Source organism: Erythranthe guttata, chromosome 6 (assembly GCF_056151865.1).
Source record: "Erythranthe guttata isolate IM_541 chromosome 6, IM_541, whole genome shotgun sequence".
Lineage (NCBI taxonomy): Eukaryota > Viridiplantae > Streptophyta > Magnoliopsida > Lamiales > Phrymaceae > Erythranthe > Erythranthe guttata.
Genome location: NC_142538.1, coordinates 16,681,197 through 16,702,859, shown reverse-complemented (window position 1 = coordinate 16,702,859; position 21,663 = coordinate 16,681,197). Strand labels below are relative to the sequence as shown.

Below are 21,663 nucleotides of genomic sequence, written 5' to 3'. Positions count from 1 at the left end.
CATTTGATTGTATAAGTTTCTTGAATTAGGTTGTCTGTAATGTGATTAAAAGTTGAATTATTATTAGAAAACAAGAAAATCAAATCAAATTTCAGTCCCCTAATGATTTTTATCTTAAACTCTGATTTGTTAGATCAGATTATTGAGCTGAGAATATCCGATTTGGAACAAAATTTTTGTTCCGATTTGATTTTCAAATTTTTTTTTTCACCGATAAGTTTTTAATATGAATAAAAACTCTCTATAAATTTACAGATAAATTCAATTTTTGGTCCAACTTAACATTGAAAAATCATCTGAGAGTTCCACAAATTTTCCAAAAACATACAAGTAAAAACACGATTTGCACGAATTCTGATATTCCAAAAATTTAGTTTTCAGAATTAGTTCCGATTTTCAGAATCGTCGAATCAATTTTCACTTTCGAAAAAAAAAAAATCAGAAATTGTCCGAAACTTATTTTCGAAAAAAATAGATAATACAATGCTGAAATTCATAAACAGCAATAGAGTGTTGCATATCAAGTTTCTATACACCCTTATTTGCTCACAATATTATGAACCATTTACATAAACAAAAAATACTAATCCAAATCCTGACCATAATATACAAAAACCAAAAAATAAATAAATAAATAAAATAGCTTATTAATTATTAGCTCAAAATTATGAGCGCAACCAATCTTAATACTACCCCATTTACACCGAATAGAAGCCTTGTCGAGAAAACGAGGCCATATATATATATATATATATATATATATACAAAACTCGTAAATATTTTCACCAAAATCGGATCATTTCAAGAACGAGAGGATTGCCCTATGTGCCTTTCTGTAAAATGACAATTTTTTTGAGTATCAATAAGAGAGTTGATTAATGATTATATTTCGATAGAGTAACAAAAAGAAAATGGAGTAAGATAATAAATATGAAAAGGGTTTATTTAATTAATACTTACCTCCAGTTGCAACGAGCTTTTCGATACGGGAAACGATATGTTTGCCGTAAGTGTACCTCTTGAGTGCATTCAAGTGAACCTTTATACGAGAGAGTATTAATTCTCTGCTTTTATCATCACACGTCTCGAGTACTTTCTGTACAACGTAGTTTCCGAAAGGATCTTTCATCATAGCCTGACATTTTTTTTCATTTTCAACTCTTGTTATCATTAAGTACGAAAATTAATCAAATTACAAAAAAAAAAAAAATAAAAAAAAAAAAAACGGGTTTTAGTGGATAAATTTTCTTCTCAATGTTGTCCCTTGAGTTTGTGAAAAGTGGGAGGAAAGATCGGGGGTAGAAACGGAAGAAAGTTGAATATTTCTCGCAATTGAAGTGTTATATTCCGATCGAGGAAAAGCAAATTAGACGTTACTAATAAAGATTTGGAGGCTTTACTTTTACGATGTTTTTCGAGTCACAAGATACTGTTTTCAGCTAATATGCATTTTAACATGCCAACATAGATGAAATTTCAAAAAAAAAAAAAAAAAAAAAAAAAAAAAAAAAAAAAAACCTGTAATGGTTCATTTTCGTCGGTTGAACCGAGCATCTCATTGACCAAAAGTTTGCGCTCTTCTGGACCACCGAAAGTCAAGCATTTTTCGACAACATTAGATGCAAATTTTTGCTGACTCATCTTTACAATTTGTCCTGCTAGCTTCCCGATTATCACAGCCCTTTCTTGTGGTTTACCGTGCTGCACGACGTGCTATATATACAAATACAAGATGGAAAATGTTATAAATGTTACACCAAGATTATAAATGATTGAAGTATAATCTAGATTAAAATTCTTAAATAGTAGTCTCGATGAATTCGAAAATCCAAAATGTAATGTAACACCGAGATTATATTTTGCCAGCTAATATTAACAACAAAAACAATCGATTTCAAAAACAGACTTATTAAATACCTGAATGACATAATTTCCATACTGATCTTGAGCTAACTTACAAACGGAGCCCAGTATTTCATCCATAATTAATTCTTGAGTTTTCGGATCACCGCAGTGCTCGAGAACCCTCTATTCCAAAAAAAAAAAAAAGGAACACAAAATAAATAAAACGATTATATATATTTAAATGAAGCAAAAAAAAAAGGGGCCGAAATCGAACCTGAATGACACGACAGCCATATGGATGTGTGGACAAAGTGACGACTTGCCCTAAGAAAGATGATATTATAAACTGAATGCGTTCTTGCGGGACACGCTCTATGCATTTCTGAATTACGTGATTGCCATTCTGATCGTGCACGCATTTCAAAACCGAACCGTCGAGCTCTTTCACCATCTCAGTCTGCAATTCCACATCGACCACTTCCAACGCCTGTGATTAGAATCAAATGTTTTTAGTAAAAACTCGAGAAAAGATCAAACGGAAAAGAAACGCAATAAACACGAGCTGGATACGCCTACCTTCTGCACAACTCTGCAACCATACATCTGTAGAGTGAGGGGCAAAACATGACCGATAATGTGTGTAGCTAACTCCTTTCGTTGACTTTCGATCCCATGCTCAAAGAACTGTTGGTTCAACCATAAATTAATACTACATTAACAATACAGACTATTTAATATATATATATATATATATATATATATATATATATATATATATACCTTTTGTACGACATAGTTTCCAAAAACATCGATCATCAAAGCACGAGCATTGGGAATAATCTCGGTAAGTATTTTCGTCTTTTCTTCAACAGTAGCAGTCTCCAGTTTCTGCTGAATGAACCGACTTCCGAACTGATCCGTACTGAATCATCATACGCGAAAAAATAAACATATTTTGAAAAAAGAGAGATAAATTTAATGAGTTTATTGCTAAAAAAGGTCGCCATGTTATTAATAATAGCAAAAACCCCCCTATAATGCAATTTTTTTTATTTTTTTTTTCTTTCGTTTTGCTAATATTAATAACATGAGGCTTTTTCAAAAATTCGCTATAACACAGGGGTACGATATGCAATAAACCCCAAACTTTTGGCTGTTTCATACCTGAACTCAACAACATGACCAACAATATCCGAAAGATCCAAAGATTTCGCCTTATTATTCTTGAGCACCTCTAACAACGATTCAAATCTTCCTTTCGAACTGCTTCCACTTTGCTGATGTGGCGTAACGGTGGATTGATCTCCCTTCGGGCTTCGCAAACTCGTCGGGGGCAGTTGAGTACTTTTCTCCTTCTGAAGGACGGGAGTTTTCGAACTGCCTCTCGAATCTTGAGAGTTGACCACATTTCCTTGATACGACGAGCTGGAAGAAGAAGAGTGCTGTTGACCACTAAATGTGGGGCCCGCGTGGTATTGATGATTCATAATTCCGCTAGGTCTTTGTAATAACTGCGACTGATATTGCTGCGCTTGTTGCAAAAGCAACGCCTCGAGATAAGCTTTCTCCAAAGCTTGCAATTCGTCGTACTGCATTGCTCGACTCGAGTTTCCGGAAATATGAGGTGGCTCCCCCCCTCCATAGTTCGGTATTTTCTGCATGTATTGAATTTGATGTGGGTCCACTACGTGGAGATGAATGCCAGGTGGCACACTAGGTCTCAAAATCAATCCATCTACATTATTAGCACCACTCGAAGAAATGAAAAACTTCTAAATATATAGTTATTAAATGACACAATCGCGATATTTAGAAAATAAATAAATAAATGGACAAAATCCACTTCACCCCCTATAAATTTCCCATTTTTGCACCCCCCCCCCCCCCTAAAAATTCAAAAAGAGATAACCCCCTTCGAAATATTATTTTTGTTGCACTTTGCTGCAAAAGCCAATTTCCGGTGGGTAACGTGCAACAAAAGACACATTTTAAGGGGGCAATATGCAACAAAAATAATATTTTAAAGGGGCAACGTGCAACAAAAAACACTCAATTCCGATGAATGACCCATCGGAATTTGTCTATAGAGCAACGTGCAACAAAAATAATATTTTGAAGGGGGACACTCACTTTCTTGAATATTCGGGGGGGAAGTGCGAATATGAGAATTTTATAAGGGGCGAAAGTGCATTTTTTTGTTCATAAATAAATAAACTACCTGTACTAAGATCACTACTGATCCCCATACGAGGTTTTTGGTCAACCGAATATCCACTGTTTCTGTGACTAGAAATATCGGAATGATTTTGTTGTTGAGAATGAAGGCTCGTAGTAGAAGAAGTCCTCCTCGGAAAACTCACGCCCTCGTTTGGCATATTATTAAGGCTGTTGTTCGATCCATTATTACTCCTCGATAGATTTACGTAGTTGTTTATATTGTGGGCCATATTTTCCGCTCGAGAATTTTCGCCGTAATACTGTTGCTGCTGCTGCTGATTTAATGGAATCCCCATTTGAAGCGAAGACTTTAGAATATTTTCTGCATGAGGATTATTATGGTAATGATTGCCTCCTCTAGACATGCTTAATCCGGAAAGAGAAGCTTCCACGTCAGCTATCTCGAAAATTCCGGGTGGAGGAAAATTACGAGAATCCCCTCGCATGGAATTTAGGTTTTCGGCGAGATAAACACCGTTGCCGATAGTAACAAGGCCTCGACTAGGGTTTTGGGTGGTGGATGATGAGCTGGCAAATGCTCTTTCTGCTTCTGCTTTGTTTCGTAGTTCTAATGAATTAGTAGTGTTGGGGTTGTTTGCCATTGACTCTAAAACGTCTGCAACTGAATTTTGGCTGGCGGGGCGTGACAGATTCGATTTCACGGGCTGGCCCGATCCTCCCTGCAATATAGCCAAAAAATATACTGAAGTTGTGAAATTGCTACGGAAAAAAAAAAAAAAAAAAAAAGTCACTTAGTATAGAATAAAATGATCATATTTTGTTTTCTATGTTGGTCATCGTTATGGTGCTGACAAACGAGAGAAAATAATCGACATTTACATATCAAGAAACACTAACTGGATTATACGAAAATTCATCGGAACCTTTACTTTGCCACTAACTTAACATATTTACAGAGCATGCCACATGCATCATCAAGAAACATTAATAACAAGAGCCACCATGCATACTGATATTTAAAGGGTTTATTGCATTTAACAAACTTGTCATTACTATAACTGTTAAAAAACTTCCCGTGTTAAAAATACGCAAAACCGCCTACGATTCAATTTTTTTTTAGCAAACTACCCCATAAAACTCACGATTTGGGGGGGTTTGCGCTAAAGAAAATGCATCATACGGGTTGTTTGATAATTTAATATAATACTAGTGTACAAATGCAATAAACTCCAAAATCCATGAAAACAAATAAATTTAAGATTAAATTACGACCATCCCTGATGTAAAGTCAATTTACGAAAAAGTTCATATTGTTTGGGTAATTATAATCACCCATCAACTATGAATCTTCTTACACGTACAACCTTATGATGTCAAATTCAACATAATCTTCTAAATTCCGTGGAATATTCTCTACTTTGAATCCGTTTTGAACAAAAATGCGGTTTATGATGCACTACAATCTGATATTTACAAGCCAAAAGACACATCTTGGAGCTCGAATGGGGTAAACGGGTACAGACCGGAGAATATTCCACATAATCTATAAGATTCCTCTAAATTTGACAGACACCGCAAGGGTGGACATGTAAGAAGATTCATAGTTGAGGGAGATGGTTGTAATTAACCAAATAAGAGGGGCTTTTTCATAATTTGACCTTACTTCATAACTTGCCATAAATTTAATAAATAAATAAAAAAAAAAAAAAAACCTGAAGAATATCAGCAAAACTCTTCCTTCTACCTCCCATTCCAGAAGTGGAAGCACCACCAGTGAGATATTTATCCAGAGATTCAACTGAACTTTTCCTCGAAAGATTCCTCAATGCAGCTTTTCTAAGCTCCAGCATATCGTCTTCCGATTTCTTCACGGACAAATTCGGCTGAGTCGAAAACAGAGACGAATTCCCCACGTTCTCCATTAAATTCCTGTCCAGATTGAACCCCGCGGCCCGAAACCTCTGCGCTATCCGCCAATCCTCTCTCGATAGCGACGGCGGCGGCAACCTAGGGTTCAGATTCTCGTTCGAGTAGTAGTATTCCAAATACGCCGGGTGAGACAAAATCTCCTCTTCGGTCAGTACGCAGAAAGTAGGGGCGGGGGCGGGGGCGGGGGCGGCGTTGTTGTTGCTACTTCCGCCGCCGCCGCCGCCGCCGTCGAGTTTGACGATGTGGGGGTAACTGTAGAGGGCCCTGGCGGCGTTTAAGGAGCCCTCGACGGTGGGGGGAGCGCTGCCGCTACGGTTAATGTTCAATTCCCTTTCTCTCTCTAGAATTAAACCGCGGTTACGTTGCTGCTGGAGGAGCAGCGATTCGAGTTCACTCTGCAAGGTGGCGCTGCTCTCCAAATTCCCTTTCGAATTCGATCCCCTCATTTTTTATTTTTATTAAAAAATCCCCAATTTCTTCCCCGCATTCACACCGGGAGGAAATAGTAAAATTCCAATCGAAGCCCTAATTCGCCAAATTCGCTTCCCCAAAATACCTTGATTTCCAATAATGGAAACACAAAAAAAAAAAAAAAAAAAAAACAGAGGAAGGAGATCTCGAAAAATCAAAAAAAATGGCGCATTTCAGATCATGAAGAAATTATACAAAACCTAATTAATTAAAAAAAAAATGCAAATTCATCAGGAAAAAGCGGATCGAGTTTGATTTACAGGAACGTACGAAGGAAAACATGCATGAAAATAAAATAAAATTAAAATTAAAATTAAAATAAATGTGGGTCGTCGGAGAAGAAAGGAACTCACGAGAAATGGTGATTTCTGGAAATGGGTAATCTGAAATTTCTGAATTCAGAATAAACCGCGATGATGGTAGAGAGAGAGAGAGAGAGAGAGAGAGAGAGAGAATAAACCAAATAATGTGGGTGTTGTTCAGTGTTCTAGATTATTTTTGTGATTTAAAAAAAAAATAAAGAACAAAGAAAAAAGAAAAAAAGAAAACATTATTCTCCTGATTGATAATTGTTCGTTTACGTGCATGCATAACTTAATAACGGCTCGTAAATACTATCTACATTTAGACACATTGACCACGTGGTGTTTCACTGTTTTTTTAGAAATACTTTTTTTCTCTTTCTTTATTTCCTTGGAGAATGTTTTTTTTTTTTTTTTTTTCAGTCAAAGAAGAATATGCTAAATTTCCGAGTAAGATGTAAGTTCATAGTTTTTCGGTAAGGACTAGATTTTTATTTTTTCCCTACATCCTTCATTTCACTGGAGACACGCTATTTTCACCCTTAAAATATTTTATTTCACCACTAAATTAAATATATTTCTCATTTTACCCTATTCTTCTTCTTTCATCTATATTTTTTTTTAAATATGTAAACTATCTACAACTAAACTAATTAAAAATTTATAAAAAAAACCCCCACAAATTTTACTGGAAATTCCACCCTCTCGTGAATAGTACTTTCGTCAGAGAAAAATATTTTTGAAGGTCAAAAAGAGCAGGAATTGACGTTTTTTGAGAAATAAATTAAGATTGCTTGGATGAAATGTCCTGACTTCCTCTAGAGTTGGCCAGTTTGACTTAATATAATTTCGTTTCCTAAAAAACAAAATTACATAATATGTAAGTCATTTGATATGGAAGTTTAAATATTTTTTAATAAATATTTCCTTGCAAAAAAGTAAAAAAAAATAATAATAAAAACTAAAATAAATTAAATAAATTAAATAAAAAAATTAAACAGAAATAACTTAAAACACATGAGGATTAAGTGAATATAACAAAGGGTGGTGGATTATAAATATGAGGGGTATTTATGACATTTTATAATCTTTGGTGGTGAATTGAGATATTTTGGAGGTGGAAATAGCACCACTCTTTTACAGACGAACATCTCGTGATGATTAGTGTCGGATTAACACCCGCAAGATCTCCATCTAAACTTTACTCCTTGAAGAGTTGAAATGTATGTATGCCTTGTCTGGTATTTGGCCGGCGAAGATGAATTAATCGATCGATGAAAAACAAAAACAAGATAGAAAGAGGGGATTTGAAAAGGAGTGTACTAGGATTGGGCATGGGTCGATTTTATCGGCCAACCGACCCACTTTCGACCCGCTTTTATCGGCTGATAATTTTGTTGTCGGACCGGTAATTTTAACCGACACATATATAAATGGGTTGATCGGTGGTTTTCGGTTTATTCAAATGTCGGTTGGTCGGGTAATATCGGCCAACCGACTTTTTTAATAATACAAATTTATTATAAAAATTTATTTGTAATTCTTATTTTCTTAACATTGAAATAATATATAAGGGCAAATGACAAAGGACTTAAATGCACATTGGTCCACAAAAAAATCAGTCTTTCAAATAAACTCATCCCCATGTCTTTAGTCTAAACTACCATCCGTAATATATTTTTTACCAATTCCATCCATTATACTCTAACTTCCTCAATATTACACATTGACCCCGAATTTAAACAAATATATCACATTAACCCCCATTTTAATATTTTTTTGAAAAACTATTTTTTTTTCAGAAAAATGATTTTGTTTTCCGGTGTTGATTTTTTTTTTCTGAATTTTTTTCTTCAGTTGGTCAATCGCCGGTCTCCGGTGTTGACTTTTTTTTTTTTGATTTTTTTCCTTAAAAAAATTATTTTAATTAATATTACTATCTTGGCTGCTATATTTTAATTAATATTATTGCATGAGACAGTAATATTACGGTCGGAGACAGTAATATTACAGTCGAAGACAGCAAACTTGCAGGCAGGGGCGGAACCAGGATCAAAATGTAGGGGGGGCTAACTAAAATTTCGGAGTTCGGGGCAGCGCCCCGAAAAAAAATTTAGGTTCACAAGACATAGCAAAAATAAGTTTATATTGATAATTTTTAATTAAAATAGCATATATATTATAGTTTTATCATATTTTAAGCATGGCAAAAAAATCTTAATGTATTGCACTTAAATATTTTGAAGATTAATGGCATCGTCCCATATTATTTTTAAGAGACATTGATAAAAAAAAAATCAAAAATAAGTAAATATTCATAAATATTATATAAAATAATACAAATTTTAATCATTTTATTAAATATTTTTATATTAAATATGATATATACAAGTATAATTTATATAAGATTGTGGAGAAAAAACAAAAAATTGAGGGTTAAACACATATTTACTAAAACTTTAGGGGGGCCAAAAGTAATATTTGAAAACTATAATGCCAAAATACCTTAAAAAAAAATTAATCTTGGGGGGCAACAGCCCCCCGTGCCCCTTATATGTTCCGCCGCTGCTTGCAGGCCAAAACGATAAAATTAATTAATACAATAAAATTACCCGTCTAAGATAGACAGTAATATTACTATCTCATACAATTAAATTACTGTTTCAAATAGTTAAATTATTGTTGGAGACAGTAATTTAACAGCCAAGACAGTAATATTAATCTAAAATAATTTTTTTTAAGAAAAAACAAAATAAAAAAAAAAGGTCAGTTAATAGTTAAATTACTGTTGGAGACAGTAATTTAGCAGCTTAGACAGTAATATTAATTAAAATAATTTTTTTTAAGGAAAAAAAAAAGTCAATTAACAGTTAAATTATTGTTGGAGACAGTAATTTAGCAACCATGACAGTAATATTAATTAAAATATTTTTCTAAAAAAAAAAAAAGTCAACGTCGGAGACCGGAGGTGAACGGCAGCTGACCGACGGTCTCCGGTGGTGGCGTGTCAAAATTGGATCAAAATTGGTTAATTAGTGATATGGCTAAATTGGGGTGTAAATCATGAAATTGGAGTTGAATTGAGTTTCAAGGAATTTGGGGTAATTTTGGTATATATAAAAGGGTTTTCCTTATTTGCAAATAAGTTTGAATGAACCGGAAATATTTGAAAGACAAAAGTTGGATATTCTTTTTTAAATTAAGTACTATACGTACTATTTCTATTTTATGATTTCTATTTCATATTTTTCATTGTATATTTACTACAATAAAAAAAGCTCTTAATTTTAAAGTTACGATTTAGCAATATAAACTTTCCCAAAATTTTAAATATCTTCTGAAAAAGCTTTTTAAAATATTTTACTATTATTAAAAAATATTAAAAATAAATAAATGACCAATAATACCTCCAACCGACCCATTGTTTATCCAACAAAGTCTGTGGCCAATCATTATCCGACCAATAATGGTCGGGTCGATAATGGTTTTCAATATTCAACAAAATTGGGTGGTCAGGTCGGGAAAGTAAGTTGCCGAAATTACCCGACATGACCCATGCCCAACCCTAGAGTGCACTATTGATATTAAATCGTAATCCTAATAGGGTTTTTTACATTCATTTTTATAGGATGCTCTTGAATGAACTCTAGCGTGTGAGTCTCACGCGCCGCCTGAAGCATTTTTTGCCCTAATCCACGCGTTGGGGCGTGCAGGCGTGTCCCATACTTTTCTGCAACCGTCTTTCTTGAACGTATGTGCCTCTTCGTCCCGACCAAAGCCCAATGGTCATCGTCACTGAATTTCAGCCCATTTGCTGTGTTTTATGAGTTTTTCTTTAATATGTCTTGAGGATACCCTTTTTTTGTGGTTGGGGTTTGGTATTTGAGATTGTTAAGTACCTACCTTTTATTTTGTTATTATGAGTGATATGAAAGTTGTTGAATTAAAGGTTGAAGTTCTTTGAGCTTTGATTCCAGTAATTAATGTCTTACATCAATTAGACATCAAGAATGTTTTTCTTCAGTAAGAGGTTTATTTGGAGGAACATCCTAGTTTTGTTTCTCAGAGGGAGTATGGTAAGGTTAGTCGATCTTTCAAATATGTGTATGGTTTGAAACGAAGTCCCCGTGCTTGATTCAGTCAAGCTGTTGAGAAAGTTGGCACGAAGAAAAGCAAATCGGGTGTATGATATCGTTATTACTGGTAGTGATACTACAGGGATTTCATTTCAAAGTCCTCTTTCTTCATACTCAATTTCACAAAAGATTTAGTGACGCTGAAGTACTTTTCGGGTGTTGAGGTTATACGGTGTAAAAAAGGAATATTTATGTGTCAGAGAAAATATGTCCTTCATTTGCTAACCGAGACGGGAAAATTAAGGGTGGCCGATTCGAAGACCCTGAAAGATATAGGAAATTATCTCACAGTGACTCGGCTGCATATTGCATATTTCATTATTGGGCGGCCCTAGCATATTCTATGTTTTTCCAAACGTGCACCTAGACGTGGAATTTTGTATGCAAATTATAGACATAACCGTATTGGACGGGTTCTAAAGTGGATAGAAGATCCACAACGGGATATTTTGCCTTTGTTGGGGAAAATTTCGTCTCACGAAAGAGTAAGAAACAAACTGTTGTATCGCGATCAAATGCAGAATCAGAGCATCAAGTTATTGTACAATATATCAGTTAGGAGACCTCGTTACGGGAATCTTAAATAGGAATCTAGTTGATTGTTTTTATAACAAGTCGGACATGATTAATATCTATACTCCAACTTGAAGGGGATAAATTTCATTTTTACAACACTCGAACACAATTGAATAAATAGCTACAAAATACCAAATATATTTGCATAATTAAATCGTGTGGTCAACGGTCAAAATCCAAAATAACACCATTAATCCAATACAAAATGACCAACTCTAACTCTTTTATTTCATTATCTTTTCTTTTTCAAGAAAAAAAAAAAATATTAAAAAAAAAATTGATTATTATAAAATGCTATTTTCATTTTCTATCATATCTCGAATCTCACTAACTACCAAATATGCCTTGTGGCCACCAATCACCTCTGCCTGCTTGTTACCATCCTTCCAAAGCTGTCACAAAAATGCAAGTTTAGTTCACATATTCTATATTACAAAAAAAACATTAAATTACGAAAATATCCACTCTTCCAATTTTGCCTATTTACAAACAAAGTTAAGCTAAATCTATAAACGGAAAAATATAATTTTGGTCCCTCAAGTTTGCACCGATTTCACATTTGGTCACCCATGTTTATAAAAAAAAAAAAAAAAAAAAAAAAAAAAAAAAAAAAAAACCACATTTGGTCCCTCATGTTTCAAAAATTCAACATTTTTAGTAATTTCCGTCAATTTTTCATTACTACTAATTGAATCAAGCATGTGCCAATCACTGCCTTAACTGACGGAGTAACGGTAAATTAACGAAAAGGACCAAGAGTGTTAAATTATTGAAACATGAAAGACCAAATGTGTTTTTCGTGAACATGAGGGACCAAATGTGAAATCAGAGCAAACTTGAGAGATGAAAGCTGTAATTTTCCCATTTATAAACTGTAAATACCCCTTGAAGTTTGTTCCTAATTTACAAACTGCTTATCACAAAAGGGGTATTTGTAAATCCGTTTCGAAACGTAAACCGTTTTTCCTTTTTTTTTTTTGTTAATAACAATTTCTTGGTAATTTGGTAATTTTGAAAGGTTTACCTGTATTGTAGGCATCTTCTGCAATTCATTTCAAGGAGCAGCAGAAACATGAAAAGGAAACGAAAAAAAAATACTGAATTTCGACAAGTTTAATGGAGCGAAACGAAAGCAATGGAGAAATAAAAAACTCTTCGGATATTTTCTACATTTCAGAGTATGTTATGAGAAACTTACAGTAACTCCAGCACGAACAACGAGCTTATGGGGAACATTATTGACATCAATTGCGTAAAATTTTATTCTGCATCAGTATGTAAAAATAAAAATTAAAACTTAAAAAAAATTTCAAACACCCTCAACCGACTTAATTTGCACTAAAGATCTAAAAATAGACAGTACGGTGAAATTCCGCAAAATTAAAAGTATATCACTATTATCCGCCTTTGATAGCTCATATATATGTATATATGTATGTATACAATCATGTAAAAATAAGAAAATGCTATCGTAAGAGGGTGAATACGAACGTATACATTAGAAAATTGATCTCCACCACTCGACAAAATGTAAACTAAATAACAGGGAGACGATAATAAGAAAATGCTCTACTGATCATGAAATAAAATAATCGTATTAACCTAAGAACTGACCTTGGATAATAATCAGCTGCTAATTTTTCGAGCTTCGGTTTCAAATATATACATTTCCTGCACCAACTTGCCATCCTGCATATCGAAATACTTAACTTTATCTGCCTAAACATACACAAGATTAAATTCTTCACGACACATAGTTCTACAAAAATCTTACATTTGGCATTTAGAAAAATAAATCGGAACTAAAACTTCACTATTTCTTTTAATATACATTCAACTCTTCAGAAGCTAGAAATAACGAAAGGTAGATTTGCTTTGAATATAGATAGAATAAATAATCAATCGTGTTGTTAAGTTTGTCCGTTTGCAACACATAAAAGGGTAAGAATAAATATCAATTTCAAATTTGCAATTTGTTTCATGTATCAAGGTACCTAGAACTATTCTAGACATAATATGCAACAAGTCTCTAGAGAATTTATACTCTAAAAATTAGAAAACGGGTAAATTACGGTCAACCCCCTGAGGTACAATTAAATTATGAAAAAACCTCTCTTATTTGAGTAATTACAACCACCCCTCAAATATGAACCTTCTTACACGTCCACACTCAAATTCAACATTAGAAGATTCTATATTCCGTGGAATGTTCTCTAGTTTTTACTCGTTTTGTGCAAAAAATGCAGTTTCTGATGAACCACAATTTGATATTTACAAGCCAAGAGACACATTCAAAAGGTGGAGCTCGAACGGCGTAAAACAGGTACAGACTGAATAATATTCCACATAATCTAGAAGATTCCACTAAATTTGACAACCGCAAAGTATGGATATGTAAGAAGATTTGTAGTGGAGGGGTGGTTGTAAAAATAATATAAAAATTACCATCTTTTTGCAAAAGAACAAGTAAAATTAATAAATTAAAGAAAAATAAATAAATTATAGTTTTGAAATCAAAAAAATAAAAATAGCATACCATAAAACGACGACGGATTCGTCGAGGTGTTGGGCGCCGGCGACGACCCGATCGAAGTCGGATTCGCTGGAAACGGGCACCAGGTCCACCGAAACCCGTATATCATCTTGACCCGGTTGGGTAACCGACCCGCTTTCAGTGTAGCTAGTGTGCAGTACTAATCTCTGGACCCTATTCGAGTGAAATATATTATTGGGAGATATTGAATTTCTATTGGATTTAATCGAACAGAATGGATTGTATAGCGAAGGGATTCTTGAATACTGGGTTTTAACCGACGCCAAAATATCCATTTTTAACAAAATATTTCTGGAATCAGTGTGTGTTTACTGTGTGTGATTATTGTGAAGAAATTTTGGAGCTGAATGATTTTGAATGGAGACAGAATATTTTGATTGAGAAAACAGGGGAAGCAAAAATACGACTTTTTATTTATTTTGGTAAATTACATTTACATCCCTGAGGTATGTTAAAATAACATTAATGTCCCTGTAGCATCGCTAATTACAATCATCTCCTGAAACATTGTTAGAAACTCTAACTACATACATTGGGTAAGTTATCAACATAGGGCCCGCATGGGTGTAGCTCAACTGGTTCCGGAGGTGGTAAATTGGTGCAAGGTCCTAGGATCGAATAATCCTGACAGCCGCAGTGTGGAAATTTCAACTCCAATGAGGGTTAGTTCCTTGTGGGCACTAGGTCCGGGTCCGCTACCTTAACGGGCCGTTGAATTACCATGATTTACATTCCTCCATCAAATACTTATCGGGCCAAGGGATGGGGGCGAGGGATTTCGCCTTTTGGTGCAAGTTATCGACATAGGGCTATGGGGTGACATGAAACACCTAACATTTCTTATATCATTATTATTTTACTATATAAGATTTATAAATTGTCGTATATGGTAGCATCGGCCCCGCGGATGCATATCGTTTTCCTGGACATGCTCCGGTAATTGTTTAAGGGTTGTGGCTGTAATTATCAATACTATAGAGACTTTAAAGCTATTTTAGTATACTTCATGGGTGTAGGTATAATTTACCCTGTTTATTTATTTATAGGTTTTTTTGGTTTTTGACTCATTGGTAAACGTAATTACTTTCATTGTCGAACGTATCCTCTATAAATTAATACATTCTTGACAAATAAAAAGATTAGTAAAATATCAAATTATCGAATTAATAATTTATTATGTTTATATAGAGTCAGTAGCAAAGTTATTAATTTATCGAGATTCTAGTGTACATAAGTTGAAATTTGCACATTTTTCAAAAATAAAATTAAAGAAAAATATCTCACCTCACAAAAAATAATTTAGCCGAGTCCTCCCAAATATCTTGCACCTCACAACAATTCAACCTATTCGGCGGTCCGGGTATGATTTTTTATTTATTTTATAAACGAAATTTCGGTTTTCAATTAATTTCCGAAAGTTCTTTTTTTTTCCACAAAATTATACTTATAATATTAATTTGATTATATTGTGCTATACATTCTATATATTAACGAATCGAAACAAAATGTTTGCATCATCCCCATGATTTCGATCCAAAATTTACCCATTTTACCACACCCTTTCCACTATTAACAAAAAGTAAATCTGATTTTCAAATTTTGTTTTTTCAAAATAATAAAATAATAATAATCTTTTTTACTTTTGAAAATTTCGAAATTTCCTGAAATACCCGATTCTGGTCTAATCCGTTCGATTTTCAGAAAAAAACTATTTATAATATAATATAACATAACAACAATTTGCAAAACACAACTGTTTTCACCTCACTTAAATGCAAAGATTGCACACAAATTATATGAAACACAATGGCAAAAATATATCAGATCAAATTCTGGATAATCTGGGAGAGCGCCGAATAGCTTCCGAATACCGCAGAAACTAATCCGACTCCAATCACCAGTACACACATCGACCCCTGAAAAAAAAACGAAAAAAAAATATTTATTAATAAAAATATATGAAATATAGCAATGAAGTAGCTAGAAATGAAAATTTGATTCGGCGAATTCTTGATTCATTTTTCTTTTTTTTTTTTGTATCGAAAGGATACCTGAAATAAGCTTATTTTTCTCTTTACGATGCTCATGTAGCACGCGCATGGAAGAATCAAGGTCTGCCGAAAGTAAATTTAGTTAGTGGAAATAGTAAAAATACGGAATCGTAAACGAGAGAAGATGAGGACTTACAACAAGCATTGTGAGTAAAGAACCAATCAAGGCCATCACAAGACCTGCATTATCCGTCGAATTAATAATGAGATGAACGAAGTTTTTTTTTTTACGTAGGAAAAGACGAAAAAGGGTATTATAGTAAATTTACCGAAGAAGGGGATGCTAAGAGCAACGAGCAAAGTAGAAATGACCAAAGCCGTCCTTATGAGGATCGAATAGACGTGCGACTTGACGTGGCTAGACGGTATCAATTCTTCGAGACTCATCGCCACGGGGGACATTGTTAATGCATACGTAATCGTAATTAAGGAAGCGACAATTTTTTTAATTTATTTTTTATTTCCTGCACATGCATTAATATCAAACCGATACGATTTTCAAAATTTAGTTTGTCATTCGTTTATTAAAAAGAATGCGCGTTGAGACTGTTTTAAGGCCTTTCGAGCTAGTTTCATCCTTGGGGGCGAAGACCCCCTTTTTTTCGTAAATAAACACATTGAAGTGGGAAAAGGATATTTGGTAAATGGATTGACCACCTGCAGAAAAGAAATTAGAAGCATAAGTTATATTAACTTCATAAACAATTTATAAATCTAGCTCACGAGAATTTATTTCGTAAGTTTCGATTTTTTTCGTTTTATTCGTGACTCGGAAATAAATAAAAATTAACAACTAAAAAGAAATACTTACGGTAGTCCAAACAGCAATTTTAGACGCGATTAAGTCTTGCGGCATGTTGAGAGTGAACTGCGATTGTGTCGATTCACCGAACATAGTGTACCCAAGAACAGCAACTGCAGCATACATCACAGTGCAGATTCCGAAGCTGTGGTTTTTTTTTTTCATTTTACGCACGAGTTTCAAAATAGCGAAAGCAAACAAACATAACATATAAACGAACACCAAATCAAATCATAATGGATGCTTGAGTAATATTTTCAAACGCGACGGGGTTTATGTGTAATTAGATATAACTTTCAACGGAGGGCGGTATAATTCGGAAGAAAAAAAAAATCAGTTTACCTCAATAAAAGTACCGAAGGGTATTGAGAAGGTTTAGCCATCGACGTATAAATATTAGGGAAAACGGCATGTCCCGAATAGCAATAACCGTATAGACCGATAGCAACTGGAAGAGTCGAAAGATTTAATGTCGTCGTTTTTTGAGGCTCGAAACCAGCTTGATCGACTAATCCAACCCAAAACAAACAACCGACCACTAATATCGACGCGATAACTCCTCCGGCTGATAATAATTATTAAAAAAATATATATTATTACTACATTAAATTCAATGTAATAACAAGTTCGAAAATGTGATTTTATCGATCGATGAATTTGTTTTTTTACCAGAAATGTAGCTAAGAATACTCAGATCGCGTAGCCAAACGGTCGGAAGAACAGCCAGCGCAGTCATCACGGCAAAAAGATGGTGAGAGTTCAATTCGAACGATCCGATATTTAAATGCGCGTTTGGGAATAAAGACGACAAATTATCGCTCTCCAAAATAATATACTCAACACAACAAGCCTGCAAAAATAACGAAATGAGATATAGATATACGTAAATTTACGTATAATTCGACTACGGTGAGAAGTACTTACGTATAGCTCCACGTATAAAATTATCTGCACCACAAACGTAAATTTAACATTAGCTGTTAAAAAAAATGTGGGAAAAAAAATTAGGAAATAATAGATGAATACTTACGGATATGGCAATACGACCTACGGTACCGAATGCGGCTTGTCCGATATCGGGGTAGGTTTCGAGGCCAGGTTGACTGTCGAGGCAGTGCCGTAAGAGAATTCCGGTGTAGTAAGAAAGTATTGCGTATATAAATAGTATAGAAAGACCGATCCATCCTCCTTCTTTTACAGCGTATGGAGTTGAAAGAATTCCGACCCCGCATAGTACGTTCATTCCTGCGTTAAAAAATATCGCCTCGATTATTCGTGTTTTATGCAAAAAAAAAAAAAAAAAACTTATAATGCAATTTTTTATAGCAAACTACACCCGAAAACCTCGTCGTTTAGGGGGTTGTGTCCTAAGAAAAAAATGCATTACGGGGTTTGTTTTGCTAATATTAATAACACGGGGACTTGTTTAGCAATTCAATACAACACAGGAGTATTAAATGAAATCATACTCTAAGAAAATACATATAACAAAGACTAAAATGCCCTTTGTTATTAAATGATGTGATGTGAATAGAGAGTTAATGTTTGAAAGTGTTCGACTAATAACGGTAAAAAACTCGAAAAAAATGTATTCAATGAGAATAAAGAACACCTACCATTTAGCACCGCTTGACCGTACGAGCTCTGCCGAGAAAGCGGAAGTTCGTGAGAAACCGAAGATTTACCATCAGGTATTATTTTCTTCAAACTAGACTTCCTCGAGGGTATAGGTGGCAAGAGAGAATGCGACGAACTCCGTCTTTCTTTAGGCTTCTCTTCATCGACAGGTGTAATAAGAGGCTTACTTAAAGAAGGCAATATCTCGGGTGTGTGTCTCCTTGTAAGAGTCGACGAAAGAAACGAGCTGCTAAATCGTGTTAACGTAGGTGTCCCGAGAAAATTAAGGCTTGGTGATGGTACACTACTGTACAGATCAATCGATTGCCTGTCACACACAAAAAAAAAAGTTACTAATTTCAAAATATCCAACAAAAAAAAAATCGATTAGACTGTGTTTGGATAAGCAAAACAGCTTATAAGCTCTTCCAAAGTGTTTGGAATTTTTTTTCATAAAGATCTTAAGAATTCAAAAACTAAGCCGGTGGAGAGCTTATAAGATTTTTTTTAAAAAGTACGTACACTCCACCTTTTTACTTAAGATCTTAAAAATCTTAAAACAACTTATAAGCTCTTCCAAAGTGTTTGGAATTTTTTTACAGAAAGATCTTAAAAATTCAAAAAATAAGCTGATGGAGATTATAAGATCTTTTTAAAAAAGTACTTACACCCCATCTTTTCATTTAAGATCTAAAAGCCAGTAAAAATAAGATGTAACAACTTATCAGCTCTTAAAACAACTTATCAGATGTACGAGCTTATATCCGTTGTGAGTTGATGTGCTCCCTAAAAATGGCCTAATAACTTCATCATAAATATAAAAACAGGTCGTAATCAAATCGAATTACTCGAACCGGATACGAGAAGTAATCGTATTAGAACATAAAACCAAACGAATCTTGATCAAAATCGGCTCGTAAATCGTAATATACACATAAGAAAACAAGATATAGATACATGAAAAGAAAAAGAAAAAAACCTGTAACTCTGAGGCCAGGAGGGGTTGAGAGAATTGGGCTTGCTTTGTTGACGGATTTCGTTTTCGTTATCGCTCGAATAATTCGAAGAATCGGAATTGTTAGCAGCCTCGGTATCTTCGACTTTATCGTATAGCAGCACCTTCTCTTCATCTTCTTCTTCCTCACTGTCTATGTAGAAACTCTGCTCCGATACAGAGTTCTTCATTGCCATCTCTCTCTCTCTCCTCTGTCTTTCAATTTCTCTCTCTAGAAAAGATTCTTAAAAATTATTAATTACTGACAGCAGATCTGAAAATTCAAGAAAACTGATCAATACATACATACCACAATGCATAATCAATCTATAATTAACCCATTATATTAGATAATTAATTAATTAATATATTTACTTGAAAACATCAAAAAAAAAAAAATTGAAGTTAGAAAACTCAAAGCATTTTTTGTTTTTGAAGTTTGCTGAGCCAATTCCAGATCATCAAGACATGCACTCCACTACACCTAGTGTGTGTGTGTGTGTGTGTGAGAGAGAGAGAGAGAGAGAGAGAGAGAGAGAGAGAGAGAGAGATTTGTGAATACCTTTTCAAAGATTTGGGAAAGGTAGAAACATGTCAGGCTTTTCTTGCGGAATTCAACCCAGAAAGTTCTCAATCTTTATAACTGTTCCAACAAACACACACACACACACACACTACACACACACACAGTGTATTTATATTAGTTCTTTCTGAGCACCAAAAAGATAAATAAAAACAGTATCTTTATAAAGTGTTCAACAAATTAAAAACAAAGACTTCTTTTTGGATCTTGAAACACACACACACTGACACACAATACACACACAGGGAGTGTATATATATATTGATTCTTTCTGAATAGCAAAAAAATAAAAATAAATAAATAAATAAAGAAAAACAGTATCTTTGGGTAGGTACTACAAGTGGGGGGGATTTTGATTGTTGCTGAGAATGTTTGAGTTAAGTACACACACACACACACACACACAAATGAGTCAAACGTGGGTCATTTCAAGATTTGATTTTTACTGATTATTATTATTATTTATTTATGAATATAATTGTATAAATATTTAAAAAAAAAATTTAAATGATTAAGACCTGAATCTGATAGGAATTATTCGCCAAATGCATAATATATATACATATATATATATATATATATATATAACCATTTTTTGAAGACGACTGCAATGCAAAGTCCTAACCAGTCAGCACTTTCTCTCTCCTTATCTGTCTTTTGGTTATTTGCCCACGCACCCCTCAACTTTTCTAGTTTTTCATATGATGCGCCAACTTTAGAAATTTAGTTTTCCAGATACGTGCAGACTGTACCTAGCTTAAATAATAATTTATTTTGGTCCCGACTCGGTGTTAATGTACTAAATTATTAGTTCGATGGTTTAATGTTTCGCTAAATTTAATTTGTAGAGGTGTAACTGTGTGTATAATGCTAGGAAAAATATAGTTTTCATCCCTTAAGTTTGCTCTAATTTGACATTTGGTCCCCATGTTCACAAAAAACACATTTGGTCCCTCATGTTTCAATGACATTTTTGGTTATTTCCATTAATTTACCGTTACTCTGTCAGTTACTGTAGTGATGAGAACATGTTTGATTCTGTTAGTTTTAACGGAAAATTGACGAAATGACTAAAAGTGTTGATTTTTTTTTTAAACATGAGGGACCAAATGTGATTTTTATGAACATGGGGGACCAAATGTAAAATTGGAGCAAACTTGAGCGATGAAAACTGTATTTTTTCTTATAATGCTGATATTGTTTTTACCGTGTCGGTGCGCAATCTACATTCTGTGAGTTCGATTTCTATTTATAGAAAAAATAAAATAAAAATCGACACTATAAATATTTGAAATAGTAAACTCGTAAAATAAAAATGATATTGAACAACAACAATGTCTTTTAAGAATTTATTGATTTACTACATTAATTTCAAATTGGGACCATCTAAAAATATCAAATTAACTATGTTATGTGGTAGTTGGAGGAAGACCTACTTGATATTTCAACAAAAATAATTAGGTTTTAGCATCAATTTTGCTAAAATTAAAACACTAAAGGAAAATTAAATAAGTGTCACTATGGGTGGAAATCGGACGGAATGGATTGGAAATGCCTTTTTCGGAAATTTTCCATTTTTTTTCGGAAGTTAAAAATAGGTTCCAATTTCCGTTCCAAAAAAATCA

At 33.9% G+C, this 21,663-nt stretch overlaps 3 protein-coding genes across 5 annotated transcripts; all 3 read right to left on the bottom strand.

Annotated features, from left to right (window-relative positions):
* Window positions 1-448: 448 nt before the first annotated feature.
* On the bottom strand, window positions 449-6,990 carry LOC105955709 (pumilio homolog 4). The gene is made up of 11 exons (XM_088819987.1): window positions 6,777-6,990; window positions 5,736-6,508; window positions 4,064-4,742; window positions 3,010-3,580; window positions 2,626-2,767; window positions 2,422-2,529; window positions 2,120-2,332; window positions 1,918-2,028; window positions 1,519-1,713; window positions 961-1,135; window positions 449-833 (listed from the first exon to the last, which is right to left on the bottom strand). Exons 2-11 carry the CDS (start codon window positions 6,396-6,398, stop codon window positions 802-804), a joined length of 2,889 nt encoding a protein of 962 aa, XP_088676113.1. The 5' UTR covers window positions 6,399-6,508; window positions 6,777-6,990; the 3' UTR covers window positions 449-801.
* A 4,576-nt stretch (window positions 6,991-11,566) lies between these two features.
* Window positions 11,567-14,375, bottom strand: WCRKC2 (WCRKC thioredoxin 2). 2 transcript variants are annotated; one of them, XM_012979497.2, is made up of 5 exons: window positions 13,974-14,374; window positions 13,052-13,126; window positions 12,636-12,702; window positions 12,462-12,479; window positions 11,567-11,829 (listed from the first exon to the last, which is right to left on the bottom strand). In XM_012979497.2, the coding sequence occupies exons 1-5, from the start codon at window positions 14,264-14,266 to the stop codon at window positions 11,722-11,724; spliced, it is 561 nt and encodes a 186-aa protein (XP_012834951.2). In that variant the 5' UTR covers window positions 14,267-14,374; the 3' UTR covers window positions 11,567-11,721. The 2 variants fall into 2 exon arrangements, with proteins under 2 accessions (XP_012834951.2, XP_088676109.1); XM_088819983.1 differs by lacking the exon at window positions 12,462-12,479 and having other exon boundaries at window positions 13,974-14,375.
* A 1,310-nt stretch (window positions 14,376-15,685) lies between these two features.
* On the bottom strand, window positions 15,686-20,430 carry LOC105955711 (amino acid transporter AVT1C). Of its 2 annotated transcripts, none has more exons than XM_088819989.1 (13): window positions 20,018-20,430; window positions 19,441-19,729; window positions 18,461-18,789; window positions 17,875-18,089; window positions 17,769-17,792; window positions 17,514-17,694; window positions 17,187-17,409; window positions 16,854-16,989; window positions 16,680-16,699; window positions 16,312-16,457; window positions 16,179-16,222; window positions 16,043-16,105; window positions 15,686-15,907 (listed from the first exon to the last, which is right to left on the bottom strand). In XM_088819989.1, the coding sequence occupies exons 2-13, from the start codon at window positions 19,650-19,652 to the stop codon at window positions 15,812-15,814; spliced, it is 1,689 nt and encodes a 562-aa protein (XP_088676115.1). In that variant the 5' UTR covers window positions 19,653-19,729; window positions 20,018-20,430; the 3' UTR covers window positions 15,686-15,811. The 2 variants fall into 2 exon arrangements, with proteins under 2 accessions (XP_088676115.1, XP_088676116.1); XM_088819990.1 differs by having other exon boundaries at window positions 19,441-19,687; window positions 20,018-20,392.
* Window positions 20,431-21,663: the final 1,233 nt, after the last annotated feature.

What these genes read in the sequence shown, in the direction of transcription:
- LOC105955709 (XM_088819987.1), bottom strand. Translation starts at nt 6,398, where the DNA reads ATGAGGGGATCGAATTCGAAAGGGAATTTGGAGAGCAGCGCCACCTTG. An exon ending in GGTCATGTTGTTGAGTTCAG is followed by an intron (nt 2,768 to 3,009) that starts GTATGAAACAGC and finishes ATGATGATTCAG; the next exon opens with TACGGATCAGTTCGGAAGTC. An exon ending in GAAACTATGTCGTACAAAAG is followed by an intron (nt 2,530 to 2,625) that starts GTATATATATAT and finishes TTGAACCAACAG; the next exon opens with TTCTTTGAGCATGGGATCGA.
- WCRKC2 (XM_012979497.2), bottom strand. Translation starts at nt 14,266, where the DNA reads ATGGATATTTTGGCGTCGGTTAAAACCCAGTATTCAAGAATCCCTTCG. An exon ending in GAATCCGTCGTCGTTTTATG is followed by an intron (nt 13,127 to 13,973) that starts GTATGCTATTTT and finishes TTCGATATGCAG; the next exon opens with GATGGCAAGTTGGTGCAGGA. An exon ending in GCAGCTGATTATTATCCAAG is followed by an intron (nt 12,703 to 13,051) that starts GTCAGTTCTTAG and finishes ATACTGATGCAG; the next exon opens with AATAAAATTTTACGCAATTG.
- LOC105955711 (XM_088819989.1), bottom strand. Translation starts at nt 19,652, where the DNA reads ATGGCAATGAAGAACTCTGTATCGGAGCAGAGTTTCTACATAGACAGT. An exon ending in CGGTCAAGCGGTGCTAAATG is followed by an intron (nt 18,090 to 18,460) that starts GTAGGTGTTCTT and finishes TTTTTAACGCAG; the next exon opens with GAATGAACGTACTATGCGGG. An exon ending in TATTCTTAGCTACATTTCTG is followed by an intron (nt 17,410 to 17,513) that starts GTAAAAAAACAA and finishes AATTATTATCAG; the next exon opens with CCGGAGGAGTTATCGCGTCG.